The 17,287-nt window shown below is 38.2% G+C and overlaps 1 protein-coding gene across 5 annotated transcripts in view; it reads left to right on the top strand.

Moving 5' to 3' along the window:
- SCAPER (S-phase cyclin A associated protein in the ER) overlaps positions 1 to 17,287 on the top strand; it is a 379,512-nt gene that overhangs the window by 283,269 nt on the left and 78,956 nt on the right. For all 5 annotated transcript variants that reach the window (XM_054041167.1, XM_054041165.1, XM_054041164.1 and 2 more), the window contains one exon: positions 3,144 to 3,267. In XM_054041167.1, coding sequence (XP_053897142.1) covers positions 3,144 to 3,267 — 124 coding nt within the window. The remainder of the gene's footprint in view (positions 1 to 3,143; positions 3,268 to 17,287) is intronic.

Genomic DNA, 17,287 nt, shown 5'->3' with positions numbered 1-17,287 from the left:
ATATTTAAATTAATTGATCCTTCCTTTAGAGCAGTAGGTGAAAGAGCTTTCCAAAAGGTGAGCACTAAAACTTGTCCTTTATATAGTGAAAATAAACATTGCCAGATGTCCTTTATGTTTCTAAGTGTAATAGCCTCATTAATATATGTTGACTTATCTTTGCTGAAAGAAAAATTAAGTCCTCTAGAGCAGTATTTCTCAACCTTTTTGATACCAGGGACCGGCTTGTTGCCTTCCTAAACTGTGTCAAGGAAATCTCGGGGTCCAGTGCCAGTCCATGGACTGGTCATTGAGAAACACTGTTCTAGAGCATAATTTTTCAGTACTACTGTAGGAATATGTTTTCATCCTTCATTTTGTTAAATGAAGGATATAAACCTCTTTTAAAAGCTAGGTTAGGAAAAGAGAGCTTTGTTGCATATATATTTTTAGTTTTAAGCATGATAGATAAGGGGTATATTAGTTGAATTTTCTACAGGAATTATCAGTGTAGATTGAAAAACAAGTGAATGAATTGCAGCTCAGTAAGCAGTAATTTGATATTGCATTTTATACTGTTTGAACCATATTTCCAGAAGAGTGCCTTCCAGTCAGAGTGAATATATTAATTTATAACAAGACAATATAAACAATACACAAAATATTTGTATTAATAGTTATATTCAGGATATTAACAAACAGGCGTTATGATTATATGGATTTCCATGTTCAAATGAAGGGAATTATAATATCAACTATCATATAAATACGTTTTCCCAAAAATGTTCTGATCCATTTTTAAATCTTGCAGCATGTTCTATGTTCCTATCACAGTCTCAATACTCTCATAAGTTTTTACAGTCCTCCATCCTTAGTGCCCCATTTGCTGTCACTTTCTTATCAGCCAAGGAAGACTAGATGACATTCCCTTTAGAGTCCAATAATGTTCGTTTTCATTTGGAGGAGAAGCAATCGAGCTACTCAGAGGAATGATTTACTATAATTTCACTGGCTTCTGAGCATTCCCAGCCCTTACTGGTTTGGGAAATGTGGGAAAGAATTTGAAATTGATGTATATGATGCCTCTAAATTGTCAGCCTTTGGAGCTAGATGATCATCTGTGACAGTGATGAGCACAATATAAATAAATACCTAGGCAGGCTTCCTAAATGTTTGTAGTAAATAAATTCAGTAGGGGACCGCACAAAAACATTATTAAGACTCTGCTACAAAATGATAACCTTTGGCTTTCTCTCCATTAAATATTTTCCTGTTCCATGCTCACCAGTTGCAAGAAAAAATAAAACTATAAAATAAAGATACATTTATTTAATTAATTTAGTTAGTAAAGTCAGATGGTGACTTTGACAGCTTCTCTATAAAAACTTGTCAGTTGGCACTGCCAACCCATTCCAGAATGTGAATTTTACCAATGATCTCAAGTCTGGCTTGTCTATTGAGCCTGGTTAGCCTCCATCACATTAGTGATTCCCATGCATTTAAAAATAAAAATAAAAAAACTCTCTCTTTGCTTTCCTTTTGGAAAGCAACCAGAATTGTTTATTGACTTTATTTATTTATTTATTTTATTGTAGAGTTGTGTTGTATGTGTGTTTTGTGTCCGTGTGCTTGTCTGTAAGCAAAGAAATTTTTGAGGAAAAGCTAAGTCAAAGAAAATATTGTGAAAAAAATTATTCTGAAAGTGATAAAATTCTTTAGGCAGGTATATCTCATGTGGCAATGAGTTCCATAGCCTAGGGCCAGTTCCTGTGAAAGTTCTGACGCCGCATAAATCATTCACTTTGCATAGGAATAAATAACTCCACAATGTGAAATGCAGAGAAGAACCAGGCCTACTGTATATATTTTGAACCGTTGTGGCCCATTTTGTTTAGCTTTCTTTTTGCTCTTCCAGTTTTTCAGAATTGGCGCTCTCCCTTTTGCTATTGCAAACCTACCATCTATTTCCCCTCATACGTACGTGTAGCTCCCATAATTACTAATGTAGTTATGCACCCAAGTTTACAGTCCCCATAATGGGGATGCCAGTGATTCACAGTTTCTGAAGAAGAGTTCTGTGTAAGCTCGAAAACTTGTCTCTCTCATCAGCAGAGATTGGTCCAGTAAAAGATATTACCTCACCCACCTTGTCTCTCTAAAGGCGTGTCTACCCTGGCACTTTACAGCGGTGCAGCTTTCTCGCTCAGGGGGGTGAAAAAACACCCCCCTGAGCGCAGCAAGTTTCAGCGCTGTAAAGCACCAGTGTAGACAGTGCACCAGGGCTGGGAGCCATGCCCCTTGCGGAGGTGAGCCACGTTAAAGCGCTGTCGCGGCAACGCTTTAACGTTGCCAGTGTAGACTAGCCCTAAGTCCCAAAATTATCAGGAGATTCACCTGAGGCAAAAGACTGATGTTTCACCTGTTAATTGTCCTTTTGTTCAATGCAATTCACCTTAGTTTGCTGGGCCTGCAAGCCAGACCCTCTCTAAAGCTGATCCCAGTATAGTGTTAGCATTTCCTGCTGGTTAATTTATAACATATCCTTCTGCCTGAATATTCTGCTACCAAACTGACCAATGATCTTGTATACCAAGGTTACTTGCATGAGACAATGAATTCTGCCAGAAAAAACATTAGTTTTTCAAATTGTGCAAAAATAAGAGTTTTACCTGATGATGTACAGATGTTCCTTTTTTTCCTTTTTCGTTTACTGTATTTCTAATATACCAATGATGGGGGTGGGGGGGGATCAAAGGTTTGATTGTGTGTGTGTGTGTAAGCATGTGAAGGTGTGTAAATGTGCACAGACATTTAATACCACATGTAACATAGGAGAGCTTGCTCATTTAAACATTACAGCTTCCAAGGCATGCAATTTAGTTTTAAACCCACATTCTGGTTCTAGAGCAGAGGCAGTGGTAACACACTATAGAATTTGGAATGTATATAGGTTCACTCAGAACTTCTGTATCATGTCAATATTTATTTAACCTACCTCATGCTAATTTGTATTTTCTGTGTAACTTTTCATACTCATGTTCCTTAAACTTACCTTCACTTTAGATTGCCTGATGATATTCCTCACAGCCTAATATTTATATTTAATTTTATAGATTAGTATATTTAAGAAGAAAACTATGTTGACATTTCATTTTTTATTTTAGGTCACTCTGCAATACCGTAAATGTTTACAACCTGGCCTGCAGTAATTGCACAGAAAACTGCACCTATGTTCTGTTTAGTAATAAGATCACTTTTTTAATGGACCTGTTGATGCATCAGTTAACGGTATGTAACATTTTTACCCTGAATTAGAAATGAAGTGTGTTTGCTTAGTGCTGGTATACTAGAATATTTGGTATATTAAAATACCAGAAAAATATGGGATTCAAAGTCAGATATATTTCTACAATGATACTGACATTGAAAAAGTTCTGTTATGTACTAGGAAAGTTAAAACAAGTGTACCTAGCAAATTTTCATTGGTGCCCCATCACATCTACCACTATACTCAGAATGTATACCAATACAAATCAAGGTGATGGACTACTGCTTTTTCGTGTGTATTTGGTTACTGTGTATATACTGTAATTGTGTATAAGTAGAAAATTTCTGCAAACAGATTCTGCGAACACACACAAAATATATTTAAGAACTAAACAAAAAACACTTCAGATGGTCAGCCAGTGTTTTGTCTTTAACTCTTCCTGCTTCAGTTCCACTGAGATTACATTCAGTGAATAGTTATTTGAGCTTTATTTCTGCACATGTTCAATTCAGGTATCTTTTAATATCTAAAACATAAGTCTGCTCAATTTGTAGCCTTAATTTGGTTTGCAAAATTGTTAAACAGCAGGCCTATTTAACTGAGAAACTTTTAATTTTGCAATGTTTCATTTAATTTCAGATATCATTAAATATTTTATTTGAAAACTCATTTTTAATTCATAGTGACCTGCTCATCATGAGATATTTAGTCTAGAATTTCTACTTATAAATTGTGTGTATGTATTTTCATGAGCCAAGCAGTTTGTTAATTGAAAAATTATGTACATGCCTTAAATAATTTACATGACACTGTTAGAGTCAACAAGACATAGGACTGTTAATGAACACTTAAAAAGCGACACTCAAAAGATCCTTGACAGACAAAGAAAACCTGAAGGCAGCATTTAAATTCTACTTTATGTAGTTGCCAACTCATGGTTTTTCACCAAATCTTTCCAAAAGGATTCCAGGTATTAGATTTTAATTATATTTAGTGAAAGTTGCATGTATAATATTAGGCCAGCCACAAAATTGTTTTCTTTCTGCTGAACAAGCCAAAACACAGACTCCATGGTTAATTACACAAGGCATTGAATACTTCAGCACTTTACAAGTGACAAGATTCATTCTGATGCCAAACACCTTCCCCTTCCTCATTTTAGTACTGTGCCAAGACTTCTGTGCAAAGACTAACTTCCTCTGTTGTTGTAGAAATATACGAAGTATGTGTTACATAGGGGCGAATGAAATTGCCAGTCACACATGGTGGTGTTCACTAAGAAAACTGTTAATTGTCTAAGAATTCCTAGAGCTACCCTCCATTCAGAACAGAACTTCATAGTATAATTCCAAATACTGCCTTGAATTGCAGCAGAACTCCAGTTAGAACCAATTTGTTCCCTTGATCCACACCGAAACTCAACTTTCTATTATTAAAGTCTCTTGTGCAGATTTTGGGCAGTATATTGTCCTTAACTGGAATAACTTCCCAATGTAATGAAATACGTATTAAAATAATTCTTGAGTGATATACATGCAAAAGGTACAGTACATCTAGGGCAGGGGTCGGCAACCTTTCAGAAGTGTTGTGCCAAGTCTTCATTTATTCACTCTAATTTAAGGTTTCGCGTGCCAGTCATATATTTTAACGTTTTTACAAGGTCTCTTTTTATAAGTCTATAATATATAACTAATTATACACTATTATTGTATGTAAAGTAAATAAGGTTTTTAAAATGTTTAAGAAGCTTCATTTAAAATTAAATTAAAATGCAGATACCCCGGACCGGTGGCCAGGACCCGGGCAGTGTGAGTACCACTGAAAATCAGCTCGCGTGCCACCTTATGTGATAAGCTCTTTGGGGCAGGAGCTGCCTTTATCTACATCTTAACATCATCAGCCACATTGTTGGCACTTAACAAATAAAAAATAATATCACAGATAATTCTTGAGTGCATCAAGTTTGCAGGCCTCTAGCCCCATAGATGAAGAGCAGATTAGGGAAGAAATAGGTTTAGTGCTGGATCATAGATTCATAGATTCTAGGACTGGAAGGGACCTCGAGAGGTCATCGAGTCCAGTCCCCTGCCCGCATGGCAGGACCAAATACTGTCTAGACCATCCCTGATAGACATTTATCTAACCTACTCTTAAATATCTCCAGAGATGGAGATTCCACAACCTCCCTAGGCAATTTATTCCAGTGTTTAACCACCCTGACAGTTAGGAACTTTTTCCTAATGTCCAACCTAGACCTCCCTTGCTGCAGTTTAAACCCATTGCTTCTTGTTCTATCCTTAGAGGCTAAGGTGAACAAGTTTTCTCCCTCCTCCTTATGACACCCTTTTAAATACCTGAAAACTGCTATCATGTCCCCTCTCAGTCTTCTCTTTTCCAAACTAAACAAACCCAATTCTTTCAGCCTTCCTTCATAGGTCATGTTCTCAAGACCTTTAATCATTCTTGTTGCTCTTCTCTGGACCCTTTCCAATTCCTCCACATCTTTTTTAAAATGCGGTGCCCAGAACTGGACACAATACTCCAGCTGAGGCCTAACCAGAGCAGAGTAGAGCGGAAGAATGACTTATCGTGTCTTGCTCACAACACACCTGTTAATACATCCCAGAATCATGTTTGCCTTTTTTGCAACAGCATCACACTGTTGACTCATATTTAGCTTGTGGTCCACTATACCCCCTTTCTGCCGTACTCCTTCCTAGACAGTCTCTTCCCATTCTGTATGTGTGAAACTGATTTTTTCTTCCTAAGTGGAGCACTTTGCATTTGTCTTTGTTAAACTTCATCCTGTTTAACTCAGACCATTTCTCCAATTTGTCCAGATCATTTTGAATTATGACCCTGTCCTCCAAAGCAGTTGCAATCCCTCCCAGTTTGGTATCATCCGCAAACTTAATAAGCGTACTTTCTATGCCAATATCCAAGTCGTTGATGAAGATATTGAACAGAGCCGGTCCCAAAACAGACCCCTGCGGTACCCCACTCGTTATGCCTTTCCAGCAGGATTGGGAACCATTAATAACAACTCTTTGAGTACGGTTATCCAGCCAGTTATGCACCCACCTTATAGTAGCCCCATCTAAATTGTATTTGCCTAGTTTATCGATAAGAATATCATGCGAGACCGTATCAAATGCCTTACTAAAGTCTAGGTATAACACATCCACAGCTTCACCCTTATCCACAAGGCTCGTTATCCTATCAAAGAAAGCTATCAGATTTGTTTGACATGATTTGTTCTTCACAAATCCATGCTGGCTGTTCCCTATCACCTTACCACCTTCCAAGTGTTTGCAGATGATTTCCTTAATTACTTGCTCCATTATCTTCCCTGGCACAGAAGTTAAACTAACTGGTCTGTAGTTTCCTGGGTTGTTTTTATTTCCCTTTTTATAGATGGGCACTATATTTGCCCTTTTCCAGTCTTCTGGAATCTCTCCCGTCTCCCATGATTTTCCAAAGATAATAGCTAGAGGCTCAGATACCTCCTCTATTAGCTCCTTGAGTATTCTAGGATGCATTTCATCAGGCCCTGGTGACTTGCAGGCATCTAACTTTTCTAAGTGGTTTTTAACTTGTTCTTTTTTTATTTTATCTGCTAAACCTACCCCCTTCCCATTAGCATTCACTATGTTAGGCATTCCTTCAAACTTCTCGGTGAAGACCGAAACAAAGAAATCATTAAGCATCTCTGCCATTTCCAAGTTTCCTGTTACTATTTCTCCCTCTTCACTAAGCAGTGGGCCTACCCTGTCTTTGGTCTTCCTTTTGCTTCTAATGTATTGATAAAAAGTCTTCTTGTTTCCCTTTATTCCTGTAGCTAGTTTGAGCTCACTTTGTGCCTTTGCCTTTCTAATCTTGCCCCTGCATTCCTGTGTTGTTTGCCTATATTCATCCTTTGTAATCTGTCCTAGTTTCCATTTTTTATATGACTCCTTTTTATTTTTTAGATCATGCAAGATCTCGTGGTTAAGCCAAGGTGGTCTTTTGCCACATTTTCTATCTTTCCTAACCAGCGGAATAGCTTGCTTTTGGGCCCTTAATAGCGTCCCTTTGAAAAACTGCCAACTCTCCTCAGTTGTTTTTCCCCTCAGTCTTGATTCCCATGGGACCTTACCTATCAGCTCTCTGAGCTTACCAAAATCTGCCTTCCTGAAATCCATTGTCTCTATTTTGCTGTTCTCCCTTCTACCCTTCCTTAGAATTGCAAACTCTATGATTTCATGATCACTTTCACCCAGGCTGCCTTCTACTTTCAAATTCTCAACGAGTTCCTCCCTATTTGTTAAAATCAAGTCTAGAACAGCTTCCCCCCAGTAGCTTTTTCAACCTTCTGAAATAAAAAGTTGTCTGCAATGCAGTCCAAGAATTTGTTGGATAGTCTGTGCCCCACTGTGTTATTTTCCCAACATATATCCGGATAGTTGAAGTCCCCCATCACCACCAAATCTTGGGCTTTGGATGATTTTGTTAGTTGCTTAAAAAAAGCCTCATCCACCTCTTCCACCTGGTTAGGTGGCCTGTAGTAGACTCCTAGCATGACATCTCCCTTGTTTTTTACCCCTTTTAGCCTAACCCAGAGACTCTCAACACTACCGTCTCCTATGTCCATCTCTACCTCAGTCCAAGTGTGTACATTTTTAATATATAAGGCAACACCTCCTCCCTTTTTCCCCTGTCTATCCTTCCTGAGCAAGCTGTATCCATCCACACCAACATTCCAATCATGTGTATTATCCCACCAAGCTTCAGTGATGCCAACAATGTCATACTTGTATTTATTTATTAGCACTTCCAGTTCTTCCTGCTTATTCCCCATACTTCTCGCATTTGTATCATATTCATATTCATGAATGCAAATATAGAAAAATACTCAGTTTAACAAGTATCTAAATATATTCAGTTGCATAAATTATTTTTATAATTTATTTACACATTCTCAGTATTTACATATAACTTCTGTGCAAATTATGTATATTTGTGGTTTTGTTTCTACTTCTTCATAATCCAGTCATTACATTTTGATGAATAAGAGATTTACATCAGTGTAACAGATGCTAAAATTCAGAGCTATAATAAATCATGATTTTTATTGGTACTCAAATGTTCCTTTTCCTTACAGAGAAAATAAAATGTTTTTTCTTCTTGAAGCAAATACTGTTATTGTCAGAGTTATGTAAAAAAGCCATCCTAGCCTTTCTGTAGTAGAAACATAGTCGACATGGTATAAAACATAGGAAGTAGACAGACAACTAACCTTAAAGTTTTGTAAACAAGAAGCAAAACATTAACTTAGCGTTTCTTGCTTTCTAGAGTATACATTTCAGTAAGTTACTTGTTAAAACATCACTCGTATGTTTATTGTGTATAAGGAAAAAATAGTAGGAAGTCCATTGTGGGTCACCCCTTCTTAGTCTACATCATTTTATTTAACCAGCTATGTCATCTAGTCATTCAAGGCCTATTCCAGTGCCCGTTGAAGTAGGGTTACCATATGTCCTCTTTTTCCCGGACATGTCCGGCTTTTCGGCACTCAAACCCCCGTCCGGGGGGAATTGCCAAAAAGCCGAACATGTCCGGGAAAATGCTGGCCAGGCACTTCCCCTCCCGCGGCGGCTCTGCTCCTCCCCTGACTCTTCGGCTCTGTTTAAGAGCCGAGCTGCCCGAGCGCTATGGGCTTCAGGCAGCCCCATTGCCTCCGGACCCCAGCCGCCGGCCGGGCACTTCCCCTCCCGGACCCTGCGCCGCCAGAGCCCAGGAGGGGAAGTGCCTGGCTGGGGGCACAGGGTCAGGAGGCAAGGGGGCTGCCCGAAACCCAAGCGCTACCAGCTTCACGGTTTGCCAGGCATCCTCCAGACCCTGCACCCCCGGCTGGGCGCTTCCCCTCCCGGGCTCCAGCTGTGCTGGGGAAGCGCCGGCCGGGGGCGCAGGGTCTGGGGGCTGCCCGGCAAACCGTGAAGCCGGTAGCGCTCAGGCAGCCCTTTCCGCGTGGCTGGAAATGGGAGGGAGGAGGGGCAGAGTTAGGGCGGGGAAGGGGCGGAGTTATGTACATGCATGCATGTCTTGAAGCTGCTCCCATAACTTGAATTAGATTACACAAAGTTGCCAGCTCAGCTCTTCCTTGTCTCTGAGTCCTGTAGATGGATTATTGTAAGTATATAGTGGAAACCTTTCCAGATGTATATTTTATAAGGCTTGACACTGAGAAGAATGAGTCGATAGGTTTGAACTGTACACTTGGATTGATTTTTATTGTAGTTCAACAGATAGCTATCAAAGCAAATTAGAACTGTCATGTAATTTTCTACGAAGATATCTCTTCCACTCCTAGAAAAAGCCATTTGTATAAAACATGTACTTCACTATACAGTAGAACATCAGAGTTACAAACACCTCAGGAATGCAGGTTGTTCATAATTCTGAACAAAACATTACGGTTGTTCTTTCAAAAGTTTACAAACTGAACAGTGACTTAATACAGCTCTGAAACTTTACAATGCAGAAGAAAAATGCTGCTTTTAACCATCTTAATTTAAATGAAACAAGAACAGAAATAGTTTCCTTACCTTGTCAAATCTTTTTTTAAACTGTCACTTTATTTTTTTAGTAGTTTATGTTTAACACAGTGCTGTACTGTATGTGCTTTTTCTTGTCTTTACTGCTGCCTGATTGCATATTTCCAGTTCCAAATGAGGTGTGTGGTTGACCAGTCAGTTCATAACTCTGATGTTCATAACGCTGAGGTTCTACTGTACATAAATTTATAAATAAAAATCATGTATTTGTTCCTTAGTAAATATTCCTCAGTTGGTTGTTCATCTGCTATATTACAAATACCTATCCTTTTATGCTTTAAAAATAACTTGTAAAAGGCATGATAGTTTATTTTCTAACTATATGTTCTCAGCTAGATCAAAGAGAAGTTTCCAAAAGCTTTTGAAAATAACAAGCTGGACAAGACAGCCCAGGCTAGTAAACAATCTGAGTTCATCTGAAGCTGACCTAGGTGCTTTTGTTCATTCAGACCTTTCCCTCCGGGATACGTCCTACTTTGTTACCATTTAGTTCAAATGCATATCATTAAGAATTAGTGCCAATGCATTCATATTGTTATAATTTTTTGTGGGCATAAGCATCCAAAATTAGATTATTTTTTTCCTTCCGTTTCAAAGGACGTACTAAATACCAGAGAATTATAGATAGCTCACTCACAAGAGAGACGATTACTACCAATAATTTCATTTATTCATATGTAGGGCCCTACCAAATTCACGGTCCATTTTGGTCAATTTCACGGTCATAGGATTTTAAAAATCGTAAATTTCATGATTTTAGATATTTAAATCTGAAATTTCATGGTGTTGTAATTGTAGGCGTCCTGACCCAAAAAGGAGTTGTGGAGGGGTTGCAAGGTTATAGTTTGCGGTACTGCTAACCTTACTTCTACACTGCTGTTGGTAGCGGCGCTGCCTTCAGAGCTGGGAAGCTGGAGAGCAGCGGCTGTTGGCCGGGAACCCAGCTCTGAAGGCAGCGCCGCCACCAGCAGCAGCGCAGAAGTAAGGGTGGCATGGCATGGTATTGCCATCCTTACTTCTGCGCTGCTGCATGCAGAGCTAGGCCCTCAGTCAGCAGCTGCCACTCGGTGGGTGCCCAGCTCAGAACACAGCAGCACAGAAGTAAGGGTGGCATGGTATGGTATTGCCACCCTTACTTCTGCACTGCTGCTGTCAAGGCGTTGCCTTCAGAGCCAACAGCCTCTGCTCTCTGGCTGCCCAGTTCTGAAGGCAGCGCAGAAGTAAGGGTGGCAATACCACAACCCTCCTAAAATAACCTTGTGACCCCCCTGCATCTGCCTTTTGGGTCAGGCACCCCAATTTGAGAAACGCTGCTCTCCCCCGTGAAATCTATTTCAAGGGTGGAGACCAGATTTCACGGTCCATGATGCGTTGTTCATAGCCGTGAATTTGGTAGGGCCCTATTCATAGGCATTGATATTAATTTCCCACATGCTTTTTCAATTACATTATTGCTCCACACATCATTAACATTATTTTTGAGATTATTTTTCTCTTTAAGATTAATTCATAAAGGCCTCAATCAGATGATTTTTTTTTAGTAATCAGTAATCAGAAACATGCATAATTCTCAACAATTATATCAGATCACAGAATCCAAATATATATACAATTGCATGACAAGGTTGTAACTGAGCCTTCTTAGGGAAAAAGCGCAAAAAAAGTATCAAAGGGAAAGAAAAGATCGCATTCCGCAGGTCAGTTCTTTCTCTGGACTCTACAGAATTGCTAAGGAATTTTCCTCATATTATTATTATTTTCATCCAAGGATCTCTCAACATTTTATGAAAGTGTGAATCTATATTAACAAGCTTAGTTTGTTTTAGAGTATTTAACTATCTCATAGGAAGCCTTCCATATAAAGTGATGGATTTTCATGATCAATGCCACATGTTTATCAGGGCAGTCTTCACTGTTTTGTCCCATCAGAAATATTAATCTTTGATACAGTATGTTTTGTGTTCATGGATATTTAAATATGCTTATTTTTTTCTGTCAAAATTTATCTAAGAGCATCCTCTCAATAAAATAATCTTCTCTCCACCCATGAAATTATCTGAAAAGTCAAAAGGACTTTTTTTTTCTTAAAATTAAAATGAAAGCTACCTGGTTCTTTTAGAAAAAAGATGAATAAAGAAATTCTGATTTTTCAAGATATTTGAACTCTTGAAAGATGATATATCTCTCATAGAAAACTTTAAGCAGCTGTACTCTAGTAAAGTTTTAAATTTGCAACAGTCATCCATAATGTATGGAGTGAAGGACACGTACTGAACTGATAGTGAGGAATTATCTATAAATGGACATACAGAAGACAGGTTTTATATTGTATTTTCATCCAACATGTTACGTTCAAGGTAAATCAAAGCAAACCAGCATGAAACTGAACCATCAGTGCCATCTTAAAACAAGAATACATATTGTGATGTTTGTAAAAAGAATGCAGGATCTTTCATCCTGAGCTGACTGTTGTAAATCTGAAAGTTTATAGATATATCTGTAATAAGCACTTCTCAAGATACTTTGTGATAAACAAATTCTTACTAATTGCTTTGTAAAAATAAATAGAAAAAGCAAAATCTTTTAAACTATTTTGCTACCATATCAGATACATTCTTAATATTTGGGGAGGGGTAAATGTTCGCTCTTCATACAAGATACAGTATTAAAAGATTATCATCTTTCAGGCCTGAATTTGGATATGGAGCCTTTCTATGACAGAAACCCCATGGGAGGCCAGTGGCTGTACTGTCAACTGCCCATCCTGGAAATGGACATCTCCTTCAATGCAAAGGGATGTAGATTGCACCTTTCCGCTCCTGCAGTGATAAATCAAACCCATAGTGTATAAGCCAGAAAAATCAGTAATGTTTTTGTACACAATCTGAGATCCTGGTGGGAAACAGACTGGCTTTTCTTCTAGCACACCCTACCAAAAATAATAGAACTTCATTTGTATTCTTAACTCTGAGGTAATGACTGCCATTCCATAATAAATGTGTATATGACTCTTGTTCTAGCCCTACCAACTTTCTCTCCCCAAGTCAAATTTTCCAGAGGTGGCTGCTATTTGTATTTCTAGGTGAAATTTTAAAAATTCATAATCTTGTGTTATTGTACAAGTTGATTTTTCCAGGTAATCTTCAAATGTTTGGGCCCTCAAAATTCTGTATAAAGCATCATTTGACAACACAAAAACTGTACGAAATGAACTGGTGGAAATGTTCATGAAAATGATTCTACCCGTTTAACCCAGCCCTATGTATAATGTACTAGAAATTAATCTCTCCATATAGATGCACAGAAAACTACTAAAACAAAACAACTTGGTCATTACATTTTATACTTTTAAATACAGTACTTAAAGCTATATTCACATTATAGACAAACGGCCTGTAAAATTTTATTCATATAGTACACTAAATTTATTTGGGGTTATCCAGTTACATGGGGCAGTTCCCAGGGAACTGATTTTTTTCCCAAAGTGTAATTCATTCGGAAGGACTGCCTTGGTATAGTAATGCTGCTTAAACAGAACAGTCCATCCCATTAAATATGCTACTATCTCAACTCTGTATAGTATGTCACTGATTTTGTGAAGCTTCTATACTTTGCAGAAACTGAGGCAGCTGCACAGTTTTTTAATTGCATCCCTGTCTCTTAAGAGTTTACAATCTCCACGTTGATAACTACAAGGATTGTAAGCCGACAAGTATAGGAGCTCCTCAGCTGTTTTAGTTCATGCAGAGTTTGCAATGTCCATGATGTTCAGTCTCCACAAGGTCACTCACTTTTGGGCACTTACAGGAGCTGTGAAGAGGAAGAGCTTATAAGAGCTGCATGGGGGAGACTGAAGGTACTAGGAGGAGCTGTCAACAAGATAATTTGCAACACGCACTGTAGGAGAAGTGCAGAGCTTCTGCACTCCAGGGTAACTAAAGCAGCTGCAGAGCTTCTCATCTCCAAAGCATCATCCAAGTTCAAGAGGTGCTTAAATAAACTGCTCCCTTTCTGACTTCACCTCCAGTTGGAGGATTGAGGATCATCACCCAAAAGAAGCAGACATAGGGGAAATCCACTTAATTAGGATATCAGGCCAACCTGATCAAGCAGTTTCGAATGTAATAGAAGGCATGCTTCAGTGTTGGCATGTAAAAAGCATCTGTCAACACTAGCATCTTTTATTTCTTTGCAATTCCGTAACTAAAAAAATGGTTTGAATCCATTTTTATATTTTATTGTGCAATTTGTGAATCAGTTTGCTTTTGAGAGGAGACCTTGTATGTCACATTTCAGCCTAGAATGAAAGTTTAGAGCCAAATTGCAAACCCTTATGAAAAATGGGTTTAGAGTAGAAATGCTGGCACAGCATATCCTGCTGTGAGCTGAATGGCACTGCTGTAATATTCTGGTTAAATTGGTAGCCCTTGTTCTTCTTCGAAGAGGGAGTGTGTTTTTATGTTTCTGCCTAAAGGTTGAAGGATTGGAAATGCCAGAAGCTAAAGAGCTCTGTTTATTCCTTGGCCAGGTACAGTTAGACAGCTGTAATGCAAGCTTTCTCTATACCCACCCTGCTATTGACCTCAGCCCTGACCTGCACAGACCACCCACCTTAGGGGTGAGCATTAGCTCAATTTTCATAGCATAATTGTTCAGTTCATATAGGGAGCCACTAGTATTTACTGCAAATACTATGAAAAACTGCACATTTTCCAAAATGTTTCTGTTCAGGCAAGCCCAGTGACTTTATGTCTGCAGAAAGCACAGCAACACGACTGATTGGGCGATACAAACACAAGTGACTAAGTGAGCAGAGATAACATCACAAGGTGTGCAACACCCCTTAATGCAGAAATCCTGAGGGCAAGTTGCCTAGAAACCATTGTATGAGTAAATACAGTCACAAAATATCACCATATTTAGATTATTTTGTGATTACTTAGAATAGATCTGTTTTGGGATCTATGGGCTTCTAACTATTATAAGTGTGATTAAAAACTGCAAGTTTTCAGGGACAGATCCTCGTCTGATGTAAATTGAAAGTCAGTGGAGCTATGACATTTTATATCAAATGAGGATCTGCCCCTCAGGCTCTTAAAAGCTTTACTTCCAATTGAAATCTTATGAATGAACCTGGACTATAACACAAAGAAATTAAAGTTTGAAATATAACACTGAACATTTTTCATTCGGGAACTTTTCCGGGTGGTCTATTGAGTAGACATTTGTTTTAAATTGTTATGTCTTCGTGCGTATACTTTAAAATGTCAGTAATTAGTATTTCACTCCCTTTTATACAAAAAAATGTGATGCATTGAGATAGATATAAAATATAGTCAGTCTGCAAGGGAATATTTAAAATAATGTAAAATTCCATCTCATTCATTAGTCATGAAGTTCTGTCTAGCTCGATCAATGCTGCAGAGATTGCAGAGTAGAGAATGCTGTCCCCTACCCAGCCTAAAATCACAGTTCCTCAGTCTGACAAAATCTGGATGTAAGGCCCAGAATTAGTCTTTTGTAAATCTAGGCCTGTGTTTCTCTGTTCCCTTTTAGAGCTAAGGGCTTGTATGGAGTTATTCAGGAACAGCTAACCCAATGGGGCAAGCTAAACAGGAACAAGCCACTCTAATTCCAAAATGAGTGTTCACACATGGAATTATTCAGCAATAGCTGCTCTTGAATAACTCAACTTGTAGACAAGCTCTCAGTGGAGGAAAAGCTATCCACATGAAGACAACATCTCTATCAGAAATAATTCTACAGGCAATAGAAGCAACTCAAAAGAAATGGTAAAATTTGGGGTGTGTCTCTGAACATTTTACATGTACTTTCTTTTGACATCTCATGCTAATGCCTGTTGAATGCATATTAAATTCTGTAAAGATAACATTCAAAGTAACATACAATGGATTGTATACAGAAGTGCATTCTTGATTTGAAATTCCAAATGATGAAAACCAATATGTAGTGCTGAGAAAGAAACAGCCGATCCAAAACAGAAGGGTCTGCTCTTATACCAATTGAGGTTGATGAGAGTTTTGTTGTTGCATTCAATTAGAGCAAGATTGGGCACAAGATGTTGCACTTTGATGCTCCGTGGAAACTCTTATTTCTTTCTTCAGTTGGACACATACAAAAAAAGTCAAAATGTGTGTTGTGGGCTTGTTTGTTTTTTATAGAAGTGTTGAAGTACAACTGTAGTCGTGGTGTCATGAGTCCTGAGAACCAGATTCTCAGCTGCTTTCAATGCATGCTAAGTGCTTTGCTGGATCAGAGCCAGCATGCTCAGCACCTTGCTGGATTAAGTTCTAAATGGAGGGCACAGCTGAGGAGGCTATGCCAGCAAGGGATTTCCCCCACACATGGGAAATTCTGAGTTGAACAGTTAAGCTGGCTTCAAGCTGCCATAACAGTGCAAGTGGATTGCATCAGTGCCTAGAATCTGGGCCTAGGAGTCTTCCTGTGTAAAGACTGATTTTAAAATGAGTAAAGAATTCAGGGTTTGGTATAATGCTGTTTTCCAATAACATTGTTGAAACAGCACTATGACATTGGATACATTGTTTTCTTTCTTTCCTTTTTCTTTCATCATCAATCACTTAAAAATGCTTTATGCCAATTACCAGACCGAACCTTTTTCAATACAGAGTTAGAGCAGTGATGGGCAACCTGCAGCCCACATGCAGCCAATCAGGGTAATCTGGTTGTGGGCCATGAGACATTTTGCTGACATTGACCGTCCGCAGGCACGGCCCCCCCACAACTCCCAGTGGCCGTGGTTCGCCACCCTGATGGGCTGCATGCGGCCCGCAAGCCGCAGGTTGCCCACCACTGAGTTAGGGTCATATATATATATATCATTTAAACATTTCAAAATATCAAAAGAATACTGTATTTGAATATTAGAAATGAAATATTTGAAAGTTTACGAATTCATAGATAATGTTTGACACACATCATTAACTTCACACTTGAATCTCCATATATAGACAGCATAAAAAAATTAGAATCTGAAACCTATAAAATAACCCTTCCATAATTTTAATTATCCACATCCACAATCAATATAATTATCAACAAGCAACCTTAATACATTAACTCATATACATATATTCCATATATAAATTGTAAAAATCAATGTCTTGCAATTATTAATAATATAATCATTATAGAAAACACCAGTGAAAATAGAGCTCCTTGTTTAAAATAATTAGAAATAGCACAATAATATAAAATCTTTGACTTGTGTAACTAAGTGCCATGCATTTAGAAAATATAACAACTTAGATGTATAACACTGTAAGAAAACACAAGATCAGTTTGTCTTAAATGCTGTTAATTATAGCAAATGAAAGGTTGCTGATACAAAATATTAGTACTAAATAATCTTTTTAAGAAAAAGGTTGCACATCATTTTATATCTTAATTGCACGAGCAATGGAGA

Source organism: Malaclemys terrapin, chromosome 10 (assembly GCF_027887155.1).
Source record: "Malaclemys terrapin pileata isolate rMalTer1 chromosome 10, rMalTer1.hap1, whole genome shotgun sequence".
Lineage (NCBI taxonomy): Eukaryota > Metazoa > Chordata > Testudines > Emydidae > Malaclemys > Malaclemys terrapin.
Note: the sequence above shows the minus strand (reverse complement) of the source record. Positions and strands in the feature narration are given on the sequence as shown.